At 52.9% G+C, this 21,144-nt stretch overlaps 5 protein-coding genes across 5 annotated transcripts; 2 read left to right on the forward strand and 3 right to left on the reverse strand.

Moving 5' to 3' along the window:
- Positions 1 to 157: 157 nt before the first annotated feature.
- On the forward strand, positions 158 to 3,571 carry B0T23DRAFT_370399 (uncharacterized protein). Its single transcript, XM_062836591.1, has 6 exons — positions 158 to 605; positions 977 to 1,255; positions 1,313 to 1,513; positions 1,576 to 1,697; positions 1,764 to 2,304; positions 2,364 to 3,571. Exons 1-6 carry the CDS (start codon positions 324 to 326, stop codon positions 3,270 to 3,272), a joined length of 2,334 nt encoding a protein of 777 aa, XP_062697277.1. The 5' UTR covers positions 158 to 323; the 3' UTR covers positions 3,273 to 3,571.
- Positions 3,572 to 4,526: 955 nt separating this feature from the next.
- On the forward strand, positions 4,527 to 9,731 carry B0T23DRAFT_22637 (SAC3/GANP/Nin1/mts3/eIF-3 p25 family-domain-containing protein). Its single transcript, XM_062833812.1, has one exon. The coding sequence runs from the start codon at positions 4,616 to 4,618 to the stop codon at positions 9,542 to 9,544; it is 4,929 nt and encodes a 1,642-aa protein (XP_062697278.1). The 5' UTR covers positions 4,527 to 4,615; the 3' UTR covers positions 9,545 to 9,731.
- Positions 9,732 to 9,905: 174 nt separating this feature from the next.
- B0T23DRAFT_370405 (neuraminidase) lies at positions 9,906 to 12,093 on the reverse strand. Its single transcript, XM_062836592.1, has 3 exons — positions 11,618 to 12,093; positions 11,288 to 11,542; positions 9,906 to 11,215 (listed from the first exon to the last, which is right to left on the reverse strand). The coding sequence occupies exons 1-3, from the start codon at positions 11,919 to 11,921 to the stop codon at positions 10,038 to 10,040; spliced, it is 1,737 nt and encodes a 578-aa protein (XP_062697279.1). The 5' UTR covers positions 11,922 to 12,093; the 3' UTR covers positions 9,906 to 10,037.
- A 2,310-nt stretch (positions 12,094 to 14,403) lies between these two features.
- B0T23DRAFT_22658 (pseudouridine synthase) lies at positions 14,404 to 16,480 on the reverse strand. Its single transcript, XM_062833813.1, has 4 exons — positions 15,993 to 16,480; positions 15,859 to 15,917; positions 15,054 to 15,779; positions 14,404 to 14,990 (listed from the first exon to the last, which is right to left on the reverse strand). The coding sequence occupies exons 1-4, from the start codon at positions 16,185 to 16,187 to the stop codon at positions 14,528 to 14,530; spliced, it is 1,443 nt and encodes a 480-aa protein (XP_062697280.1). The 5' UTR covers positions 16,188 to 16,480; the 3' UTR covers positions 14,404 to 14,527.
- A 498-nt stretch (positions 16,481 to 16,978) lies between these two features.
- On the reverse strand, positions 16,979 to 19,016 carry B0T23DRAFT_22710 (uncharacterized protein). The gene is made up of 3 exons (XM_062833815.1): positions 18,646 to 19,016; positions 18,496 to 18,583; positions 16,979 to 18,435 (listed from the first exon to the last, which is right to left on the reverse strand). Exons 1-3 carry the CDS (start codon positions 18,914 to 18,916, stop codon positions 17,178 to 17,180), a joined length of 1,617 nt encoding a protein of 538 aa, XP_062697281.1. The 5' UTR covers positions 18,917 to 19,016; the 3' UTR covers positions 16,979 to 17,177.
- Positions 19,017 to 21,144: the final 2,128 nt, after the last annotated feature.

Genomic DNA, 21,144 nt, shown 5'->3' on the forward strand with positions numbered 1-21,144 from the left:
TACCTAGGTACCTTCCAGTATGTATGTACATAGGTGGACGCCGCTCACTAAAACTGGTCACGCGTCACTCGGTTGTTTTGGGGGGCTCCTGTTTTGTCCGAGCTCGTTGTGGTCGGGTGCGGCAGTTTCCGACCGATTGCAGGCACTCAACCTGCACGTTCTTTTCATTGTAGTTCACCATCATGTTTACCACTCAGAATCACCACAACTACATGGGCCAATCTCAGCCTCCGGACATGACCTGATGCTCTAGATAAAACCATAAACTCACAGTCGACTCAAGTAAAAGGTGTTCGAAGACATCGGGTCAACTTCGTCACAGGATGGAGCGCTATCTGATCAAGAAGACATCTCCAAGCGCCGGTCTCAAACGCAAGGCGTCAGACAGCCCCGCGAATTCCACGCTTGCGCCTGCTAAACGACCGCAACCTCTTCGTCCACACGAATCCCGCTCGAGTGCAGTTGATGTTCGCGGCCAAGAAGAGAAATATGTGGGAATTGAATATGACTCTTGGAAAGACCAAATCATGGCAAGCATTGACCAAGCCCGCTCCGCAACCCGCTCCAAAGAAGGCGGTATCAAAGTCTTGGGGGCCCTTCTCAAGGTATGTTCCACTTCCATATGCAGCTGAGGAGATTAGGTACACAATACAACATATAAATCCCCCCACCACCTATCCTGTGTTGTAAGATTTCGCACCTCTTTTACCCGAACATTATACCGAACACCATTCCAGTACACCTCCTCCTCTCCTCCGCTACCACTGTATAGGTGGCATCTATCAACAAGATGGACACATTCCGCCGACTTCCACCCAGGAAACGGCTAGACTGTGACCCGGATAAATCCACGTTACGGGTTGGTGCTCTGAACCTAGGTCTCAAGCATGACGTCGACATCTCGTACTGCACACCTTCCAGAGGCTGAATGACCATCTTTCGGCTTCGTTTTCTCTGCTGACATGTCTGTAAACAGGCCATCAATGCTTGCCCTTGTAAGCCGGGCAGTCACGGAAATAACAAGGCCTGCCATATCTCGCAATGCGTGACTGCTGTGTATGAAGAAAGTCCCGATGCTCTCCACCGCGCTGCTACGGAGCCATGCTCTTGCGGCTTTGTATGGCCATCGTGTACCGACCTCTTCCATATCCGCGCCGTCGACTCCCTGGCCGATTCTCTGGACAAACAGGAAAAGCATGTTGCCGCATTTTCCACTGCCCTCGGTCTCATTCGCTTGGATCCCGCCCACCCCATAGTGAGTGGCTCGACCACCTCCAACCTCGTGTCCAAGTAGAAAACCTGACAGCTCCAGGGGTATTGTCGTGTCGCCAGACTCCTTCGCAACTTAACCAAGAACAAAGACAAGCAGACGTCAGCTCTTGCACTTACTACCATACTGCGAGACTCTAAACTTGACCCTTCCCACGATGTACACGATCTCACTGTTCGGTTCGTCAGGTCCGGGCTTTACAACATGGAACAGTACCGGCGGGGAAAGTATAATCAGTACCATGTGAGTCCAAGCAGTCTTAACACGCTCTCGGCGCGTGGACATACAGCTGATAGCCTCGCCAGTGGCTTCTGCGTCAGTTGTCCAGTATGCTAGATATGCCCGAGTCAAAGAGAGATCCAGTAGAGAAGCTCCCGCATGAGCTGTTAACCATGATCTGGTCACATCTTGACACCGACAGTTTAATGCAAGCTTCCCTCCTACATTTCCTTTTTGTTTCTTTTTGGGGCTAATGAACCCTCGTGGTCTACAGGAGATGTGAACGTGTGAGCAAGAAATGGCAGAAGCTGGTGCTTTCCGATTCGGTGCTCTGGAGCAAGGTCTCGCTGGGCCGGCCCGGGAACCCGGGTCGGTTCTTTCCACAGTTCCTCAAAAAGCACAAGAACATCCGGTCTCTGACGATCAACGACACTTCATATTTCAAGATGACTCACGACAAGCTTCAAATGATCATGCGTGGTTTGCCCAGCTTGGAACGGCTAAGCCTCCATAGACGCATGCGTCTAAACAATCCCGATGGTCCCGAGGATGTTCCAAAGTTCCTTGGGGGCGTGCAAGGGAAGCATCTGACAAAGCTAACACATCTCTCACTCAACAAACTGGACGCCCATACAGCTGGAGAGCTCCTACGGCTCACAAGTCCGTCTCTTCAAGTTTTGGACCTACAGGGCTTCTCGGGGAAGAATCTCAATGGCATCATGACCCGACAGCCTTGGCCGAGTCTGAGAAAGCTACGGCTGAAGTTGTCGGATGATGACTACGACCCAAAGATACATCTCGGGCAGCTGAATATGGTCAGTAACTTGCGTCCCACACTCATCTGCCTTATCCACTTGCTTACCATTTGATCTAGAACGGTCTAATGAATTTAGCTCCACACCTTGAGGAACTTCATATCAAGGGTTACGGGCTAAAGTTTGTCGATCTTGGGCTTCACGACATGCCTTTCGACAAGGTCCCTGTGAGCGACGTACGACCATGGCAAAATTTGCAGTCTCTATATATCGGCTCAGTCAGGAGTCACGACCCTCTTGAAGACATATTTCAGGGGTCTTTTGTTTTGCCTGCTTTACCAAACCTCCGCTCCGTTGAGATCCTTTCCGATAGCGCGCACCTGATCGATTATCTCTTTACGACATGTGATGAGCCGGGGAGCCCGATACAGGGTTCTTTGAATGATCTCACAGGAACCACTGCGGAGTCGGGCATTGCTTTGGCGGGTTGGCCACAGCTGGAGGTGTTCAGGTGCCATGGCCCCATAAGCACCGGTATACTGCGAAAGGGTCTGGCGGAAGCAGCCACAAATGGGTCGCTGAAGGTCCTTGAGTTGGCTATCAATAGCGACCGGTCACTATTCAATCACCGCATCCAGGTCGATCTTCTGAAAGACTGGGCTTTCACGTCGTCACCGAGCGTTCACCATCTCGGACTATACCACTTCAATTGGGCCCAGCATTACAGCAGTTTTGATGGCGAGCCTTTTATCGACTGGCTGCAACAGTTCCCCAACGTCGACACGGTAACGGTCGCGCCGGGACGTCATAGTGGTCTCTTGCCCTTCATCCAGAAGTTGATCACACACCCGCAGATCAAGGCATTGTACTTTGACCCCACGGGCCTCTCGAGCCCGGAATGGTACGAGATAACCGAGGTGGGGAAGAAATATGGGGTGAAAATGTTCAACTTGAATGGAGGACCTTTGCATGCCTTTGATGGAGGTGATTTCGATGGCGCGAGACCGAATCTCGGACTGAGGGTTTGACAGGTACGATTGGGGAGACATGCGGCACTCTTTCCGCTCGCATTTTCTGCATTAAATTGAGTTCTTGTTACCTGCTCAACCCCTATCTAAACTTAGGCCAATTGACGGCCCTGCAGCAATAAGCGTTGGATAGCATAAGAACGTACATGGTGAAATGGATTAAGGTTATCAAGTTTATCTGTCTATGATCTTGTATGTACTCGTCGGTTAGGTTGATGTGCTTTCCAGGGTGGCCTGTGCGTGCACCTACCCGACGAGTAGTGTATGTTAACGTTGGCTAAATACATTATTCGTATCCACTCGTGATCGGTTTAAGAACCACTGAAACTCCCACAAGAAAGGTATCTCTAGTAAACTCGAGCTTCAAACAGGTTCGAGATGAGACAGACGCCGACGGCGAGAAGAAGAAAACATGTTAGACTCAGCCTGAACGACACCAACGGGCGGGGACGTTGGTGAAGTGGCCCGGTACCTCTAGATGTGGCCCGAGCTCCGAAAGGGTCTCTACCTACTGTTACACCTGTACCTAAAGGTACCCCTAGGTGGGTGCCTCCGCGGCGCATACTTCCGTATCTAGCGCCTGTGCATGGTCCCTGCAAGCTGGAAATTGGCTGTTGTTGCTGCTTGGTTTGGGTGACAGCAGTGCTCTCAATTAGGTTGACCGCCCGCCGCAACCTACAAGTAAGCTGTCTCGCTGCATGGCAGAATTTCAAATGCGACAAGGGTGAAGGCATCCTGACCGTCCACTTGTTTTAGGCCAAGCCAGCATCGACATCCTCTCCGCCTGCCTCTCGATTTCATTCACTCATTCGCTTTGGTACACGGAAGACCGCGGCGCGCAACTTCGTGGGCAGGGGGGGACAAACAAGAGTCCAGAGTGCCAATCGCAACAACGCTCTTCTTCGACGGTTCGAGATTGTACGTCCTCCATGTTGATGTGTTCACTTGTCGGCGGTTTGCTACCAAGCTACCTACCTACCTTTACCTGTTTCCACTTTCGGTCAGCCCTCAAATTGTTGAACGACATCGCCATCATCCACCTCTCACTTCGTCATCGCTCCCGTCCGCTCTCGACTGCCACCCCGCCGCGCGCTGCACCCTCCCACCGCCCTCCCCGATATCCAGAACAAACATTAACCTCTATCACATAGCACCCGCGATCTAAACTCTCGGGACTCGAGAGCCAGCACGCGCGCCGCGACGTTGTCAGCCTATACCATTGACCACGCCGCCTACACCTCTTGCTGAACACTACCACGATACAAAGTGTCGCTTGACTTTTCCACACGTCGTCCACCTGCCCGGGCATTCACCTACGCAAATGCTTGCTCGAGCAAGCCACAATGGCGGCAGCTAACAATCCCTTCGGGGCGCCTTCAGCTCCGGCTGTCAACCCTTTCGCGAAACCAATCCAAGCCGCACAGCCTACCCAAACAGCATCGGTTTTCGGAAGCTCATCAGCTCCTAATCAGAATCCGTTCGGGAAGCCTTTCTTGGGCCAGGCGCAATCGTCCGCGCAGAGCGCCAGTTCCTCCCCTTTTACTCAGAATCCTTTTACGAAGCCAGTAGGACCGACGAATTCTGCGGGCGGAAACAAGTCCCCATTCTTTGGCGCGCAAACCACGACACAACAAGCAACAGGCTTTGGGGCGGCGAATGCCAATCCCCAGAAAGGACCACAGGGCTTTGGCGGCGGAAAGCCGTCTGGCCCCAGCAATGGATTCGGAAATTCGCAAGCCAGTCAAATGTTTGGAAAGGGAAAGGCCACGCGGCAGCAACCACCACAGTCAGACGGCCGCGATGCTGGAGCGGCACTAATGAATAAGTTCCAGCGCGGCCAACGAAAGAACAATGAGCGCCCTGCAAAGACCCAGCCGAATGCGACGCGTGCTGTCGGCATCAATAGCACCTCTGGCGCGCCAACTCGAGAACCGACCGAGCGTACACGCGAGTTGTCCGAATTTGCTTACAGCTATCACAACAGAATCAATGACCAGCTAAAAAAGGACAATCTGAAGCCACCGCAGTGGCCGACGACTGAACTCGGCAATCCGAACAAACGTGACGATGTCGAGAACCTCAAGCAGTCATTCAAGAAATACCGTACTCGCGTATACGATGCCCTACGGAAAGTTGAGCTTATCGATGACCCCGAAAAGAGGAGGAAACTTGAGGATGCGTTGCCCTTTAAGGGTATCTGTGAGGATATGTGCCCGGAGTTTGAGCAGATCTCCCGTATCGCCGAATTCGATGTCAAGAATGAAGAGAAGGAAACCCAACCCGGCGGGCTCACAGCATGGCCAGAACCTTCGAAGATGGTGAAGAAGTTTGGTCGATCTGCAGCCGGTCAAGATGCACCACTCCCTATGGATGTCCGTTCCATTGACGCTTTACGAAGAACCACCGACTACCTCTTCAACGATCTTTTACAGTCTGAGAACAACCTGCCGTCTATGCACAACTACCTCTGGGATCGTACACGAGCAGTACGCAAGGACTTCACGTTTCACTCGCAAAAATCGGCAGAGGAGATGAAGGACATGGTCTACTGTTTCGAGACGATTACTCGCTTCCACGCCACGGCTCTTCATTTGTTGTCCCGGAAGGGGTTTGCAAATGAGGATTTCGAGCAAAAACAAGAGATTGAGCAACTGGGCAGGACCATCCTCTCGTTGATGGAAGCATACGACGTCTGCAAGGAGAAACACGTTCTTTGCGAGAATGAGGCGGAATTCAGAGCTTATTACCTACTTCTCAACGCACACGATCCCTCTATAGCACAGAGGATTCGTACGTGGGGAAAGGAGTATTGGTTCGAGTCCGAAGAGATTCAAACAGCACTGTCTCTCATCCAAGTCATGGAAGACTTGCGGGAGTCAAAGGGACCTATCAAGCCACGCCGAATGACGACCATGTCCGACACCGCCTTCACCAACTTCTTCGCCATCGTCGAAGACCCGCGAGTGTCATACACCATGGCCTGTGTTGCAGAGGTCCACTTCACCTTTGTCCGCCAGTGTATTCTCAAGAATCTTGTCAAGGCTTATGCGCGCCAACGCGATGCCCCCAGGACGATCACTGCGTCCGATCTTAACAAAATGTTGAGATTTGACACTGATGAGGAGGCTGTTGCCTTCGCCGAGGAGCATAATTTCGAGTTTTCCACTTGGGTGCCCCCGGGAAAGCCAGCGGTATCTGAGCCATACCTACTCCTGAATACCAAGAGGAAACATGTCCCATCGCCTAGAGTTCCCCAGTCCTACTCAGGACTGATGGTTGAGCGGAAACGAGCAGGACAATCGTTACCCTACGTTATATACAACACAATTTATGAAGATATTGCCGACAATACATCTGCCAAAAGAAAATCAGATGCTAATGGCGGCGGTCTCTTTGTTAACCCTCAGCAAGCTCTGCCTGCTTTCCCTACCTCACAAGTGTACAAACTTCAAGATGTCGCAACATCAACACCATTCACGTCCACGTCTAGAGCTGTACCGCCCATCACCAAGACGCCTGAGAACATCCCGATGTTCCAAACAGCGGTAAAAGATTTCGGTGCGCCCAGCCACCCTTTTGCAGGAAGTGTCACCACTAACTCGCCTCAAGCAACTGGTGCAACGACCTCGAGCCCCTTTTCTCGCCCTTCGCCAGCGCAACAACCACAACAGGTCGCAAATCCGTTCTCCATGTTCGGTCAACCTTCAGCTGTGCCACCAGCGACTCAAACGCAAAGTCCGGCCTCGGCTCCCAAGCCTACCGGTGTCTTTGGACAGGCCCCTCAGACCCCACAGCCGACATTCGACTTCCAACAATCTCAAACCGCAATCTCAGCCCCAGGTTCCTCGGCACCCACTGCTCCAACAGCACATAAAGATACATCGAAGCCTGTTACGTCGAATTCGCTTGCTCCGGCCACTTCTGTTTTCAATCCGGGCAGTGCACCGGCCAACCCGTTCACGTCACTCTCAAATCAGAATCAGAGCACTGCTCCAACCCAATCCTCAGCGACCACACAGCAAACGTCTTCAGGATTTACGTTTACTCCAACAGCACCTAACCCTAAACCTTTCCCTAGCTTCACTGCAACCGCAGGAACAGAACAACAACAGGCCAGTACCCCGGCGGCGTCTACGCAAACCCAACTGCCAGGGACGCCTTCGATGATATCGACAACACCCTCAGTCTTCTCCACCCATCCCAAGCCAGTCGACAGTACAGCGCCCACTCCACCCGCAACACAGCATTCAACAGTCTTCGCTCCGCAGGCCGCTTCCAACTCACCTTTTAGGATCAAGGGCACATCCAATGATGGTGCTCCTTCATCTTTATTTCCTACGGCACCGCTTCCGCAGCCCTCACTATCTACATCTGCGCCTTCCCAATCTGCTCCTCCTCGTCCAAGGGATTTGATGGGTGATTTCTCGAAGTGGTTTGTCATGGGTGATGGCGGTTTGCTGGAAGAGTTTACAGCCCGCTACCTCCAAGAATTGGTAGAGGGCGCCTTCAATCAGCACCTGAAAGAGGAAGCTGAACGCAGGCGCAGGGAAGAAGATGAACAGTCTTGGAGAGAAGCACGTGCACATATGAGAAATCGGCTACAGCTCAAATACTTCTACCGGTGGCGGGAAGCTGCCAGGAAGTTGGCACAGAGACGAATTCTTCGCGAAGGAAAGGAGAGGATGCGACTATACAGAGAACAGGAGCAGCGTGTGCGAAAGAAGAATAAGGAAGATGAGGAGATGTTACGCAACCAAGAAAGAATAGAAGCCAAGAGAAGGATTCAGGCTGACGGTTCCCGACTCAAGCAATTGGCGCTAAATGCTTCCAGGGTAGGGCGAGGCCAGCAGCAAGTAGAGGAAGAACTTCTTGCCAGCGGCGTCTTCTCTGGGGCGCGTGATGAGCGCGCAGCCGTCCGCCGAGCCATCAAGGAAGCAGGGACCAATGGCGACTGGGGCTCTCCACAGCCAGGGAAAACGTTTGGATATGGTTCCGAGTCAGGTTTCAAGCTTGGACGGGCGCCATCAGCGGCTTCCAAACGTCGGGATGCTGGGAGTCTCAGAGACTCACTGGCAGGTTCACCGGAAAGCACCGGCAGCAAAGAAGGTGGCAAGACGCGAGCACTGCGCGAAAAGTTTGGTCTGGGAGGCCCTAGGGGAAGCTTCTCATCCGCTGGCGGTAGCTCGGTTCAGTCTTCCATGGTCACCAAGTTCCGTCATTCACTCAATGGAATCGGCGTCAATGGTGGGAACAGCATGATCAAGCGAGCGAGCAATTTCTCCACCCCACGAAAGCGCTCGATCGAGCCTTCTCCAGTTACTGAGGGTAGAGATCCCAAGCAGCCACGGAGATCAATGCTGGGAATGAGCATGGCAAACACGAGCCTGCCCAACATCAGCCTGAGACAAGGTACCAGCACCAACAGTCCGAAACCTGAGGGATTCAAAACTAGTCACTGGGATCTCAGGGCCCGCGGGCTGGTGCCGATGCCAGACGGGCAGTGGCTCCCGGAAGCCATTGCCACCGCCATAAAAGAAGGCAAGCTCAAACCACCTAGTCCTCCAACTCGCCACAACTCTTACTCACCCGCCATCCGACCATCGACCGAACACGCCATCATGTCGGATGACGACGAGTCCATGGGCATGGGTAGCACCTACGACAACGGGGACGATGTTGAGGTGGATGATTCTGCCTCCATGACCAGCTGGCGCTTGAGGGTCGCCAGACTCACCGGCTCCACTAGTCTCGTCCAACAACATCTCCAAACACCCAAGCAACCGCCTGCCGACTACAGCACCTCTAGCAGACTTGCCAAACTCAAGGCAAGAATGGGATACGGCTCACCAAGAGCTAGTGGCACGGGATCTCCCGCTGTTCGCCCGTCGCCCACGCCTTCTGCCGCTTCAGCGACCGCTCGGCCATTTTCCAGAAGAGAAGCTAGCTGGAGCGCCATTCTCGACAGAAAGAGGAAGCGAGACCTGGCGAACGACGAGACGGCTGCGGCTGCGGCGGCGGCGATTGAAGCTTCTCCTGCTGCCTTAGGACAAGGACGAGGACGATCAGAGAATTCTCCGCCCATGGCCAAGAAGGCATACTATGCTGCTTCGGCGGTTAGCAGGGGGAGCACCGCTGCTTTGTCAACGAGAGAGGAGACAAGCGCGGCAGTGGAGGAGACGCGGAGGATGTTGAGGGAGTTGAGAGAGACGATGGATAAGCTGGACAGCGATAAGGGGATGTGGAGGGAAGAAGTTGGTAGTGGGAAGACTTAAGGGTATTACTCGCATTGAGTGGGGCATGAAGAATCGGAGAATCATTTGATGAAAGCAATCGAGAGAAAGGGGGCAGGGTTGAATTCAAATATGAGATTACATCATAAGGTTGCCTAACAGAAGCCGGAGTAAGGCGTAGAATGTTTACGCATCAGACACTCAAATGAAACTTAGATAGATAGGGAGGGAGGGAGGGAGGCCTTCATGCATTCGGTGCACAGATTATAATTGCTTCTACCTTTGAGCTGCTTCAAGAGACTTACCGTACCAAAACCATAGCATGATTGAGACTGACGATACCCAATCCCGGTTTTTTTTTTTTTTTTCCTCCCTTCTTTTTGCATTGTACAAGCGGGCAACTCTTCAAGGTATACTTTGATCTCTAATCAGGGAACAACTTTCTAGTGAGCATATGAAGAAGCCAGTTCATTATCATCATCACGGGTATCCTTTATCATCCCTAACTATGCACATGCATCTACAACTCGGCCTCTCACTTTCGAGGACTTTTTGGTGGCCCATCAAACATCGTTCGAATCGCCACACTCTCAACTGGACTCCCCGCCGGCTTCTTCTTCATCACATTCCCACCAAATCTCGGACTCCTTGGCGACGACGGGATGCCGTGCGTCGTTACACTGACAGTACTTCCATTGAATCGTCTCTGCTGCTCGTTTCCTTGTTGAGGCTGGGGAGCAGCAGGTAAAGGCCACCCATAATTCTTCAACAAGGGACTACTAGCTGCCGTCGCTGACCATGGACTTTGTTGCCCACCCAGGCCAGCGGAGCCAGGGCCGCCAAAGGTGCTGGCGCTGTGGAGTTGCGGGGTCTGTTGGCTTTGATGCTGATGGTCGTCAGATGGGTTATAAGGCTGAATGGAAGGAAGCAAGGCGGCAGTGCTGCGGGTTGAGCTGGCAGACATTGGGGAGGGGCTGTAGTAAGCGTTGGAGCTCGCTGGGGTTGCGGGAGTTCCATAGTAAGCGCGGGTGGGCGAGCGAGGAATACCGGTCGTGGTTAGGGTGTGGAGATCTAGTGGGTTGACGGCGCTTCTGGTGTCGGAAGATGAGATTTGTGGTTGTTGCTGGTGCTCCCAGGCTTTATCCTCAGCTACTGTCGAGATCAGCGAGTTGTGTTGCTTCCAGCTAGTAACACGGCGGGTGGAGAGTCCTCTTGCTGGTGTGCCAGGGGCTGAGTGTTCGGGCTGATGGGAGAGGGGCCTTGTGGTGTTGTTGGCATCGCTGTTGGTGGGGTCCGGCATCATCATCATCGTCGTCTCGTCTCCTCCACTTTCACCAGATTGAGACACGCCAGGCCAAAAACGCGGCGAAAGCACATGAGTCTGGCACTGGAAAGAGAGCGAAGACTGGCGCTGGTGTCGGGACCGGGCTCGCTTCTCGGCGTAGTCGAGCTGGGCGCCGGCGCGGGCCGCTCTGTTCTGGCGTTTCTTGAGGCAGATGAAGAATATGGCTGAAATGATGAGGATTACGAGCACACTGATACAAATGATGACGGCAATGATAGTGGTTGAGATCTTAGGGCCCTCTTCGGACTTGAGGACTGTTGAAGGGTCGACGATGCCGACGGGAGATTTGGAGAAGATGGTGTCGTTCAGGCCGATGACACTTCCTGCTTCAGGTTTGTATTGACAGCCGGCTTCTAGGGCGGTGAAGTCTATGAGAAAAACAGACGTCGGTCAGCGTACTCTCCCCCAAGATGTACAGACGTCATTCTTTTGTTTCTTACAATTGGCTAGGTAGCTGGACTCTCCTCCAGCTACCAAGCATGAGGTACAGTGCCCATAGATGACAGGATCCGATGCATATCCGTCGTCTGCCGAGCAGTATGAAGATGTCGTGGTATCTTTGGGGCCAGGGATACCGTGTTGTAGACTCTGTTGTAAAGGGCCACAGGCCATGGATGTACTGCATGGTGTTGTCCCGACATCTGTTGCGTTGGGAAAAGCAAAGAGACAATATGATAAAGTGTATCTCAGGTTGTCTATGTTGTAAGTCTCATTAGCGAGTTGCCGCTACTACACACACACGTATGTCAGGAACTAGGTGGTATACTCACAAAGAAACCACATCTGATCAGTCTCGCGGTCCTGTGAGAATGGACTGGTTTGTAAACAAGTCATGCAGTCTTTCCATTTACTTCCCGCCGGACTGTTGACTGCTCCATCACTGCAGATTATATCTTTGTTTTTGGTGTTGGAAGAGTTGGGATCTGATTGGTCGAGGTCGGGAGAGTCTAGGCATACTGAGGCGCACGGAGAATTGGGTGTAACTTGTAGTGCGCTGGCGAGTTGAGGTATCAGTATAGCAGAGAGGAGGGCAATGGTTGTTTTGCTCCTCGTTGCCCGGCTAGTGGTCTTCATCTTGTACTATGGTTCAGGGCGTTCGGTCGAGGACTCGGTTGACAATCCGATCAAATATTCGAGATGCGGATGTGAGCGTCGTTGATGGATAGACTGACTATAATATACTGTGTCGATTAAATGTATAGATGGATATCAAAAGGGCACCAGGCCGCAGACAGTCGAAAAAAAAATAGCGAACGACAGGTTGAGAAGGCAGAAAAGAGTATGATGGACGAAAGCATCTCAACGGCGAAGAGCAAGAAAAGCCGGGGCACGAGTTAATATCATTGAGCCTCTCTCTCTAGCCTCTACCACATCACAAAGAAAGAAACGATCCTGTGCCGCCCATCTCGTGAAAATTCCCCAAAGTGGATGGCACTATCGAGGTGGGCATCACTAGACCACTATACTCAAGGTTGTTTGAGGTGGTTGAGTGGGTAGTGAGCGGCTGTGACGAGCAGGAAACCTGCATGGCGGAACCGGGGACGTAGCGTGGAATGGGTTTGTAGGTGTGGGTGATGGCTTTGAAGACTCTTGTGTGCCTGAACTGTTGCCGCGGACGATCCCATCTAGGGTCTTGTGTCTTTCGTCAGCGCACCAATCATGATGCTGTCCGGGTTCCGATGAATGGCAAGCACGGCAGTTGTAGCGTTGGGCGAATCTGATGTATACAGCAGCCCCGGGGATGCATGTGGATTTCTGATCCAGATGGGCTTCTGCTGTGTTTTTCCTCTTGGACACGGGCAAAAGAAAATTGTAGTGTATACACTACGAGGAGTCAGAGGTAGTGAATTGGTAGTCGCTAGATCCGATGCGGCAATGTTGCCAAGACCGCTCAAGTGGTTGTTGAGCCTTGATGTCGCTATCATGGTGGTCATTTACGAACATCGAATGGCATGTCGACCACATGTCCATCGTCGAACGCAAAAGTCGAGTCGGACGAGGATGAGGAGGTAATCCCAGGAATCTGGAAAGAGCGGCCTTCTCTGCGGCCAGCAGCGCTTGTAGCCACTCTCGTCCCCTTTCTCTTCGTCACAGAATTTTGTTTGCAGAGAAAGTTGAGGAGGGATCACGGTTGAACCACGACAACGGGCGCTTCGAGGTTACTCAAAGCGGTTTAACTTCGACGCCAAGAAACATTTAACCAGACCGCAGCCGACATCTCGATTCCCACTCGTCCGTTGTTTCAGGAACCACTTGTTGATCAAAAAGTTACCCGCCGAGAAACATCATTTTGTTTACATCGATCAGATGAAGCTTACCATCACTTTTACTTCCCTTGCGTCCCTGCCCGTGTCTAGGGTTTGTGTCACCTACTCACCCCTACTATGCACGTCTTACTTGCTTGCATCTTGTTCTTCCCAAGCTATTTCGGAACGGATACTGATACACTGCAAATATCCTTAGTTCCATTCTCTGCGTAAGTGTGGTTGTCGCGGGTTATGCAATCTCTGGAATGGGTGTTCGTTGCCATCTGTCTGCGTTTAGCTCTAACTACTTCTTGCGGGGTAATTAATTAATCCCTATCCTTTCAGCAGCCAACGACTCTCATCGAGCATCTTTCAATTTATCTTTATCCTCATGACATCACGCAACGTGTTTACGTGGTCGTAGTATAGGTAGAAAATATCCCAGTGTTGCGTCCAACGGCAGTCGAAAAGAGAGCACCTTTGCGCGTCACATGTGAGTTTGCGGTAGCTCAGGGAAAACTTGAGATCCAGCGATTATGTGCTATGGAAGGACGCAGTATACTAGATGAGGAGGGCTACGGAGTTCCGGTTATTTTATTGGGAAGAATTAAAGACGTTCAAGGGTAGCCAGGGTACATACAATCCCTTTAACATTCCACCGCCGTGCTCCTGGAATCCATCTGTCGTCTTCTACCACTTTCGAACCTTGGGGTTCTCCCGCATTTCCTCCATATCGCCTTCATAGACGTAGCGGCTGGGCGGCTATCTCCACGTGGGGTGGCTAACGGCCGGCCTATTTCCCGACCTACGTGTTTTCGAGGTATGTTGTGGCACAGAAGCATGACTTCATGGATGCCTTTAACCTTTTCTCCTTGCTAGGTAATCTGGTGTTGCTCAGGTTCGTTTGGGTGCTAAGAGTGGCATGACTCAACTGACCTTTGGCTTCGCCACGGCAACAACAGCCACAGATGCTGATCTTGTGACACCGTAGACGGGCTAAGTGCCTGGAGTAAAGACGAAATTGGAAAGCTGCAGAACCATCTCCGTGACGCTTGTGCAGATGATCGTTCATTTATAAAGACGGACATAACATCTCGAAACAACAATTATCCGCTGCTCCCCCGGCTCATCAAAGGGTAGACATCCCCAGATACAGTAGTATAACTTCAAATACGCGTGAACCTATATCTACATCTATCTTCGAGCGCTTCGAGTGACACGCCATCATAAAGCATAGAAGATCATTCCGTAAACCGACACAGCAACAAACAATATTACCCCAACGCCTGATTTTTCCCGGAGCCCGATGTGTTGCGACAATAAACAAATGCGCATGAAGAACGCCTCCAATGAAGAATAGCAGAGATAAAAGAAGAAGGGTAACCGACTTTAGACAAACCCGAACACCAGAGTGGACAGTAGTTGATCCACCTTTTAGTCGCTCTCGTCGCCGCCCTTCTTGGACTTCTTCTCTTTCTTCTCCTTCTTCTCCTTCTTTTCCTTCTTTTGCTTCTTACGCTCGGCCTTCTCCTCGGCGGTCTCGCCGTCATGCTTCTTGCGCTTCTTGCTGTCGCCAGCCTCCTCAGCCTCCTCGCTCTTCTCGGCCTTCTCCTTAGGCTTGGGCCTCTCCGCAATCTCAACCTTGGCGGCCTCGGCAGCAGGGGCGGCAGCGGCGGCGGCCTCGGACTCAGCGGCGGCGCTGAAGTCCTTGTAGCCCTCAGTCCACTTGGCGGGAGTCTCGGCGTTGGGGCGGCCGAATTTGTCAAGCTTGCCGTCGCTCTTCAGCTTCTTCTTCTCCAGAGCGACAGGGCCAAGACCCCAGCGGCGGGGGTAGAGATCACGCTCCATGATGCACCGCTTGACCTTGGCAACAACACCGTGATCGCAAGAAAGCATCCTGTAGGAGAGAACGGTTAGTTTTGAGGAAGTAGTTTAGAGTCACACACGGGACATGACTTACTCGACACCGTTCATCTGGGCGATACCAATGGCAATGGCCTCGCCCTTGGTGGTCATGAGGACAACCTCCTCGTGGGTCTCAATGCCCTTCTCGAAGCGAAGGAGACCAGGCAACATGAGCTTAGCACCATAGCAGACAGCGTTCACGGCGGAGTCCTTGACAACAATCCTCTTGTAGGTGGTAAGGAGAGTCTCAAGGGGCTGGATGACCTTGCGGAGAGCGGTCTCGTCGCCACCGTTGTCAAACTGCCACTGAGCGTCGAGGACATCGTGGAGGGTGACCATGGAACCGTTATCCTCGGACATGATACCGGAGCGAACACGGCGAAGCTCCTGCATGTGGGCGCCGACACCGAGAAGGAGACCGAGATGGACGCAAAGGGTTCTGATATAGGTACCGGCCTCGCAAGAAACCCAGAAAACACCGAGGTGACGGTCATTGTCGAACTCGATGAGCTTGGACTCGTAAATGGAGCGGATACGAAGCTGGCGCTTGACGGCAGAAATCAAAGGAGGTCTCTGGAAGAGGGCACCGGTGAGGGTCTCCAGGGCCGAGGCAAAAGCAGCCTCGCCGCCGGGGACGCTGTCGTGGAAGCGGATAACGCAAACGTACTCCTTACCAGCACCCTGCTGGGCCTTGACGAGTCTGGTGGCACGGTCGACGCAGACAATCAAGCAGCCGGTGACCTTGGGATCGAGAGTACCGGAGTGACCAGTCTTCTCAACACTGTTGAGGAATCGCAATCAGCATAAGCCCTAGACCGAGCATTGAGACTTGTTTTTTGTTTCTTGTGTGGGATACATACCGGAGCATGCGCTTAATCCAGGCGACGACTTCGTGGGAGGAGGGGTTGGAGGGCTTGTCCTGGTAGGGGTTAGCACACGCTCAGATTGCGAAAGAATGGTATTGAAGAATCAATGTCGCAAGGGCAAGGCTTACCAAGTTGATGACACCGGAGGACACGTAGGACTTGATGTCGCGCTTGGAGGGCGACGAGCCGGCGGGGATGGGAGTGAAGTGACCGGTGCGGACGAGGAGGTTGCTGTAGTTCTTCAGGAGAAGAGGCCACTCGCTGGTGTCGACCGCGGGCTCGGTAGCCTGGGGCTTGATAACATGTTCTGTCTCGGCACCCATTTTGACTGTTTTGCGATTGAGTACTCTGACTTGGTGTTGATTATTGACAATTGGGAATCGATGATCTTTTCGTGTGATCAACGTCCGCGAACCGGTGGAAGAGATGGCTTCGGTCGCAGGTTGTTTGGTTTCACGAAGAAAATTGAAAGGGACAAGAGGAAGTGTCGGTAGCGAGGCACGTCTCGGAGTGGGCACGTCGAGGATTCAAGATCAAGACCGTTTGACCTTGCGATTACTTTTTTCCACTTTCTGCCGAAAAAAAAAAAGCGGCGGAGCTTTTGCGTTGATCCAAGCTCTGAATTTTTTCCTCAGCCTTTTGCCTTTTGGGCCAATGTGGGGTCTTCGTCCGGTGCCCCAATGCAGCCTCGCCGCGCTAACTCGTTCAGTGTGGGGTTTCAATGGGGCCTGCCGTGCCTGCCCAGCGGGGTTGACGACAAACCGTCTCACAATTGCCCTGTGTCCCGCCAATTGGCAACAATTGGTCCCTGAAACTTTCAATTGGGAGTGCCCGGGCATTCATGCCGCACCGACTCTTCAGGTTGTTTGCTCCTTCCGTCACGACCTGTTCTGATACTTGGAACGCATCTAATTAACATTGTGATGTATTTCGTGGCACAGTATCTGCTTACGCTTATCTAGACCACCAAGTTCAACAATCACATCAGTTCTGGCTTCTGGTTTACGTGGAATTCAAACGGCAGGCCAGACAGCACTCGACACATTTGGTCTTTTGAGTTTCATTGTTGCGGACACTCAGGTCGACTACAGTGGTGAAGCAATCCTGGCTTGCACTTGTGATTCCAGGGCCTTCAAATCAGCCCATGAAGAAGATCGTCTGTGACGTCGGTGCGTAAATAGGCTACCCGTAGCCCAATCATCGGTTTCTTCCCACCCAAACTCCATCCGAACTCCAGGGTATTTGTACTTGTCCCAACCGTAGACCTCGCCAACAAAAGAAATGAACATTACCCGTTTGGGTGGTGGTGAGCGTTATGACACATGTCCCCTAGGTACTCCTACCTCCGTCCATCCGTTCTCCTGTTGCTTCTGTTGCAAGTGTTGCTGGAAGGATTGTTGTTGCATGACTCCCAGACCGGTTTCCGCCCTTTGAGCACTTTTTGCTGACCCGTTCGAGCCCGGCCTGGATCCATGAGCTCTTCCGTAGCCCGGGTGATGCAGGACCGGTGCCTGGGGCTGAGCCGGCATCTGGTAGTACCCTCCTGCGCCATCGCTACCAGCGTTGCCGGTGTTGTTGTTATTGTAGGGACTCTCCACCTCGTGCATCTCGTACATCTCATCTCGCCCCTTGCCCTTCCCGCTACTCTCGTATCCTAGGTTGGAGTTTGACGGCTTGGATCGCAAACTGGCGTCTTCACCACCCAGCGCAATGCCAACTGCAATCTCCCGTTGCCGCTGCTCATGTTGGCTTTGCAAGTGTGCCATCATGCTCTGCTGCGTGATGGGGCTGGGCCACTGAGAAAAGGGTGGAGGTGGCGGAGACGCTCCGTTGGCGACTGAAGAGCCAGCGGGCGATAATCGCTCTTCGATCTGGCCCAACCGCTGGTGCGTGCCCGGCCACTGCATACCCGATGCTGGCAGTCCGTCTGTTACGCTGACGGGACTGTTGTACTGGCTCGAGTATGGGCTGAAATACCGCGGCAGGGCCGGTCCGTCCGTATGTGCGCTGATGGGACTCTCGTCCCACCCCCTGAGCGGCCTCTGGCTGAGAGGTGTCTCGGAAATCTCCCCGCCGCCGCTGCCGCCATGACCGGCATGCCTCGTCTTGGGATGAGGCCATCCCTGTCCGGCATTGCGACTTTGGAGTTCACGCAAAAAGCGGCGCCTTCGCCGTTTTCCGTTGCAAACAATGACAAAGCCCAAAACGGCCAGGAGGAGAGCAAGCCCACCGAAGGCTATGCCGACACGCGCGCCCAAAGATATCGGGCCATAGTCCGGCAGGGGGAGGCCCTTTGGCTCTGGCTCGGTGATGGTGACATTGTTGAACTCGTTGGCAAAGGGGTCGCCGCGGAAGGATATGGTTGAGCCTACCTCGGGCCTTTGGGTGCAGGATGCGTTCAATAGAGTGACGTAGTTCACCAAATAATTCCCTCCCATGTCGTAATTTGCCAGACAATGATTGCACTGAGTAACAGCCTGGTCATCCCAATCATCACAGTAGCTAAACGCGCCGGTACTGGTGGTCATATTTTGCCATAAGACCGAGTCCTTAAGAGGCTCACATGCCTTACTTTAAATAGAGAAAAGCTGTCAGTTGCTAGAAATGTAGGATGGACAAGAGCGGGCTTACCTGGTAATGCAAGGGTTATTTCCAGCCTCTGGATGGGGATTATGTGGCTGACCCCACAGACAATAAGCAAGATTATATCGGAGGTTATCTAAGAGAAGGTCGAATGTCAGTATCGGCTTGAATGCATTTTGAGTCGAAGCAACAACTCACATAGGAATGACTTGACATCTGTCTCGTTCCCTTGACTGTATTCACTCGTCATCTGGCATTGCATACACGCCTTGTACACGGCTCCTGCGTTGGTCATGTCATATTCGTCCTGTGTGCACACAGTTTCATCCCCGGCCGTTGCTCCTAGAGTGTTGCCGCAATATTGAGCGCATGGTGATCCAGCAGTTGTGAAAATGGCCGTTGTCAATGGTGCTAATGCCACGGCAGCCGTGACAATGAAGAGTGACGGACGGACATTACCGCCCACCATTTTGACCCGTGATCTTTCTTGAGGTCGTCTGTTCGGTTTTCGTCCCTGTATATTTCGTACGTCTCCGTGTCGCAAAAACCTGGTGGTCGGTCGCGAGAGTGGGCCTGCTTGACAGTGCTTGTCCGAGATCCGGTCCAGTGGTATCGATTTTCCGCGCCACGCTTCCTATCTTCCGTCCTTCCCACTCTGACGCCCGTACGTATGATGATATGCTGTGTGCGGAGATTCGGTGTAGGTAGCGGAAAGTGCTCATTTATTGCCACAGAGTTTCTCTGTACGACATGGCTAGTATGCTATCATCCGCAGTTGGTGCGTAGAAGACAGTTGATCGGCTTTCTTCGTGTCACGAGCGAGGAAGCAGGAGGCAGGGGATAAAGCGCGGGGTGGGAAAGGGCCGCCAGTATCAAAGGAAACCAGGTATATGACAGAAGCTTGTTGACGCGAGAAGAAATGATGCTGACCCGGAGACTTTACAGCAGGTACATGTCCCCTCTTTAGCTGACAGAATTGCGGCTGTTGGTTTCCAACAGGGGACCCAGATAGCCGTGATCAAGACGGGAAGGATGTTGAAAAGCTAGGAAGGTCGTCAGAGGCAGGCATTCGTAATTGTGATATGAGAGTTTAAAGGTGCAGGGGGCACAGTGAGATTGAGACAGTCTGGACTCGAGCACCTCTAGCAGAAGCCATTGGTTGAGGAGTTGGGGTCCGCGTCCAGGGCATATCGAAGATCTTGCCAGACCTTGACCTCAACAGCGGGCAACGGCCCCCGTTCCCGTTCCCCTGAAGGCCTGGGGTTGGCGGACGCGATGAACGGGACCGAACGGGTTGGGGGGGGAATTGCCGGAACAGGGTCGCTTTTGGCGAGGGAGTGGAGGGGCAGAGACAGAAGAGGCAGAACAGACAAGCTCACTCGACGAGACCTGGAGCGAGAAGCCTCGAAGTCTAGTGAGGTGTGATTGGCGTCCAAATTGCCGTAACGACCAAACGGGCACCATGGACCATGGGCCATCACGGGGGTGGTGAGAAAAGGTCTCTTCACCATTGGACCGAAATCTTCTCTCCTTGGACACGATCACAGCATCATGGAGGCATCGGCACGACTGCCGACATGTCCCCCAAGAGCCCCGTCCCGTGACGACAAGAGACCATTTTCTTGACTTGTGAAGTGGGGGTGAAATGCATGATTGTTCTGCGCTCTGGATGGAGGCTTGAGAGTTTGGGACTCTTGCGGGCTTGCCAAGACCGGGAAGCTGTAGCTCAGAGGCACAAAACCATCTGGCCCCATCACGGCCCATGCATTGCGCAGGAACGTCATTGACCAATCAGGAAAACGAGATGCGACGTCGGCGGTGGTTTGCCTGCAAGGGCCCCCAGCGGCCTAAGCACGTCGCCGTGAGCAGACAGTGAGCACATCGCTGAGCACCGTGAACATTTCGAGCCTTTTCACGCTCGGTTCCTGGCTTCCCTCTCTTTTGCTCCACTTGTCGGGCTCGTCCCGTCCGGCAACAGCGACAATCTCGTCACATCACTTCATCTCCTCATCAAATTCCCTTTTCTTCTTCATCAACCGACGGCCCCTCCCGATCCGGCAAAGATTCTATCACCAGTTTCGATCACTCCCTACCGATCATCATCAGCCGAAGACAGGTGCGAATGGAAATGGCCCGACTGAACAGGCCACCTCCTGGCTGGTCCTCAGTTGGATGGCCATCAAGACGTCCGTCGTGATATTCTCAGAGAGGCTGTGGCTGTGAGAAGAAGGCAAAGAGGGCAACTTGGGCAAGCGGCCTCGATGGTTGTTCGTCTTGGGCCAACCAACCAAGTCTTCAGCCGACTCTCTTGCGTTGCACCACATGTTCTCGCTTCCACTGCAACATGTAATCGTTGGTCACACACAGGTGGTCATCATTTCCGCGACCCCAACCGTTGGATGGCTCTCTTTGTGTGCTGCGCGACATTGATGAGATGCACACATTCACGACAAGTGTCTCACGCCTCATCCCACACACATCCTACGCCGCCAACCCCCACCCACCATCAAGTGGACAAGACCGGAGCTGAGGCACTGTACATACGTATCTAGCTGGGCTGGCTAAATGTACTGCGTATGTATTCGATATGCCGAAGATGATTCCCCCTTTCAACGCCGTCTTCATCTCTCGATGTTTGCCATTTTTCTCGAAAGCGCAGAAAAGAAATGAACCAAGTCGTCATAAGCTCCACTATGG

The sequence above is a fragment of the Neurospora hispaniola genome, assembly GCF_033458365.1.
Source record: "Neurospora hispaniola strain FGSC 10403 chromosome Unknown B0T23scaffold_1, whole genome shotgun sequence".
Classification (NCBI taxonomy): domain Eukaryota; kingdom Fungi; phylum Ascomycota; class Sordariomycetes; order Sordariales; family Sordariaceae; genus Neurospora; species Neurospora hispaniola.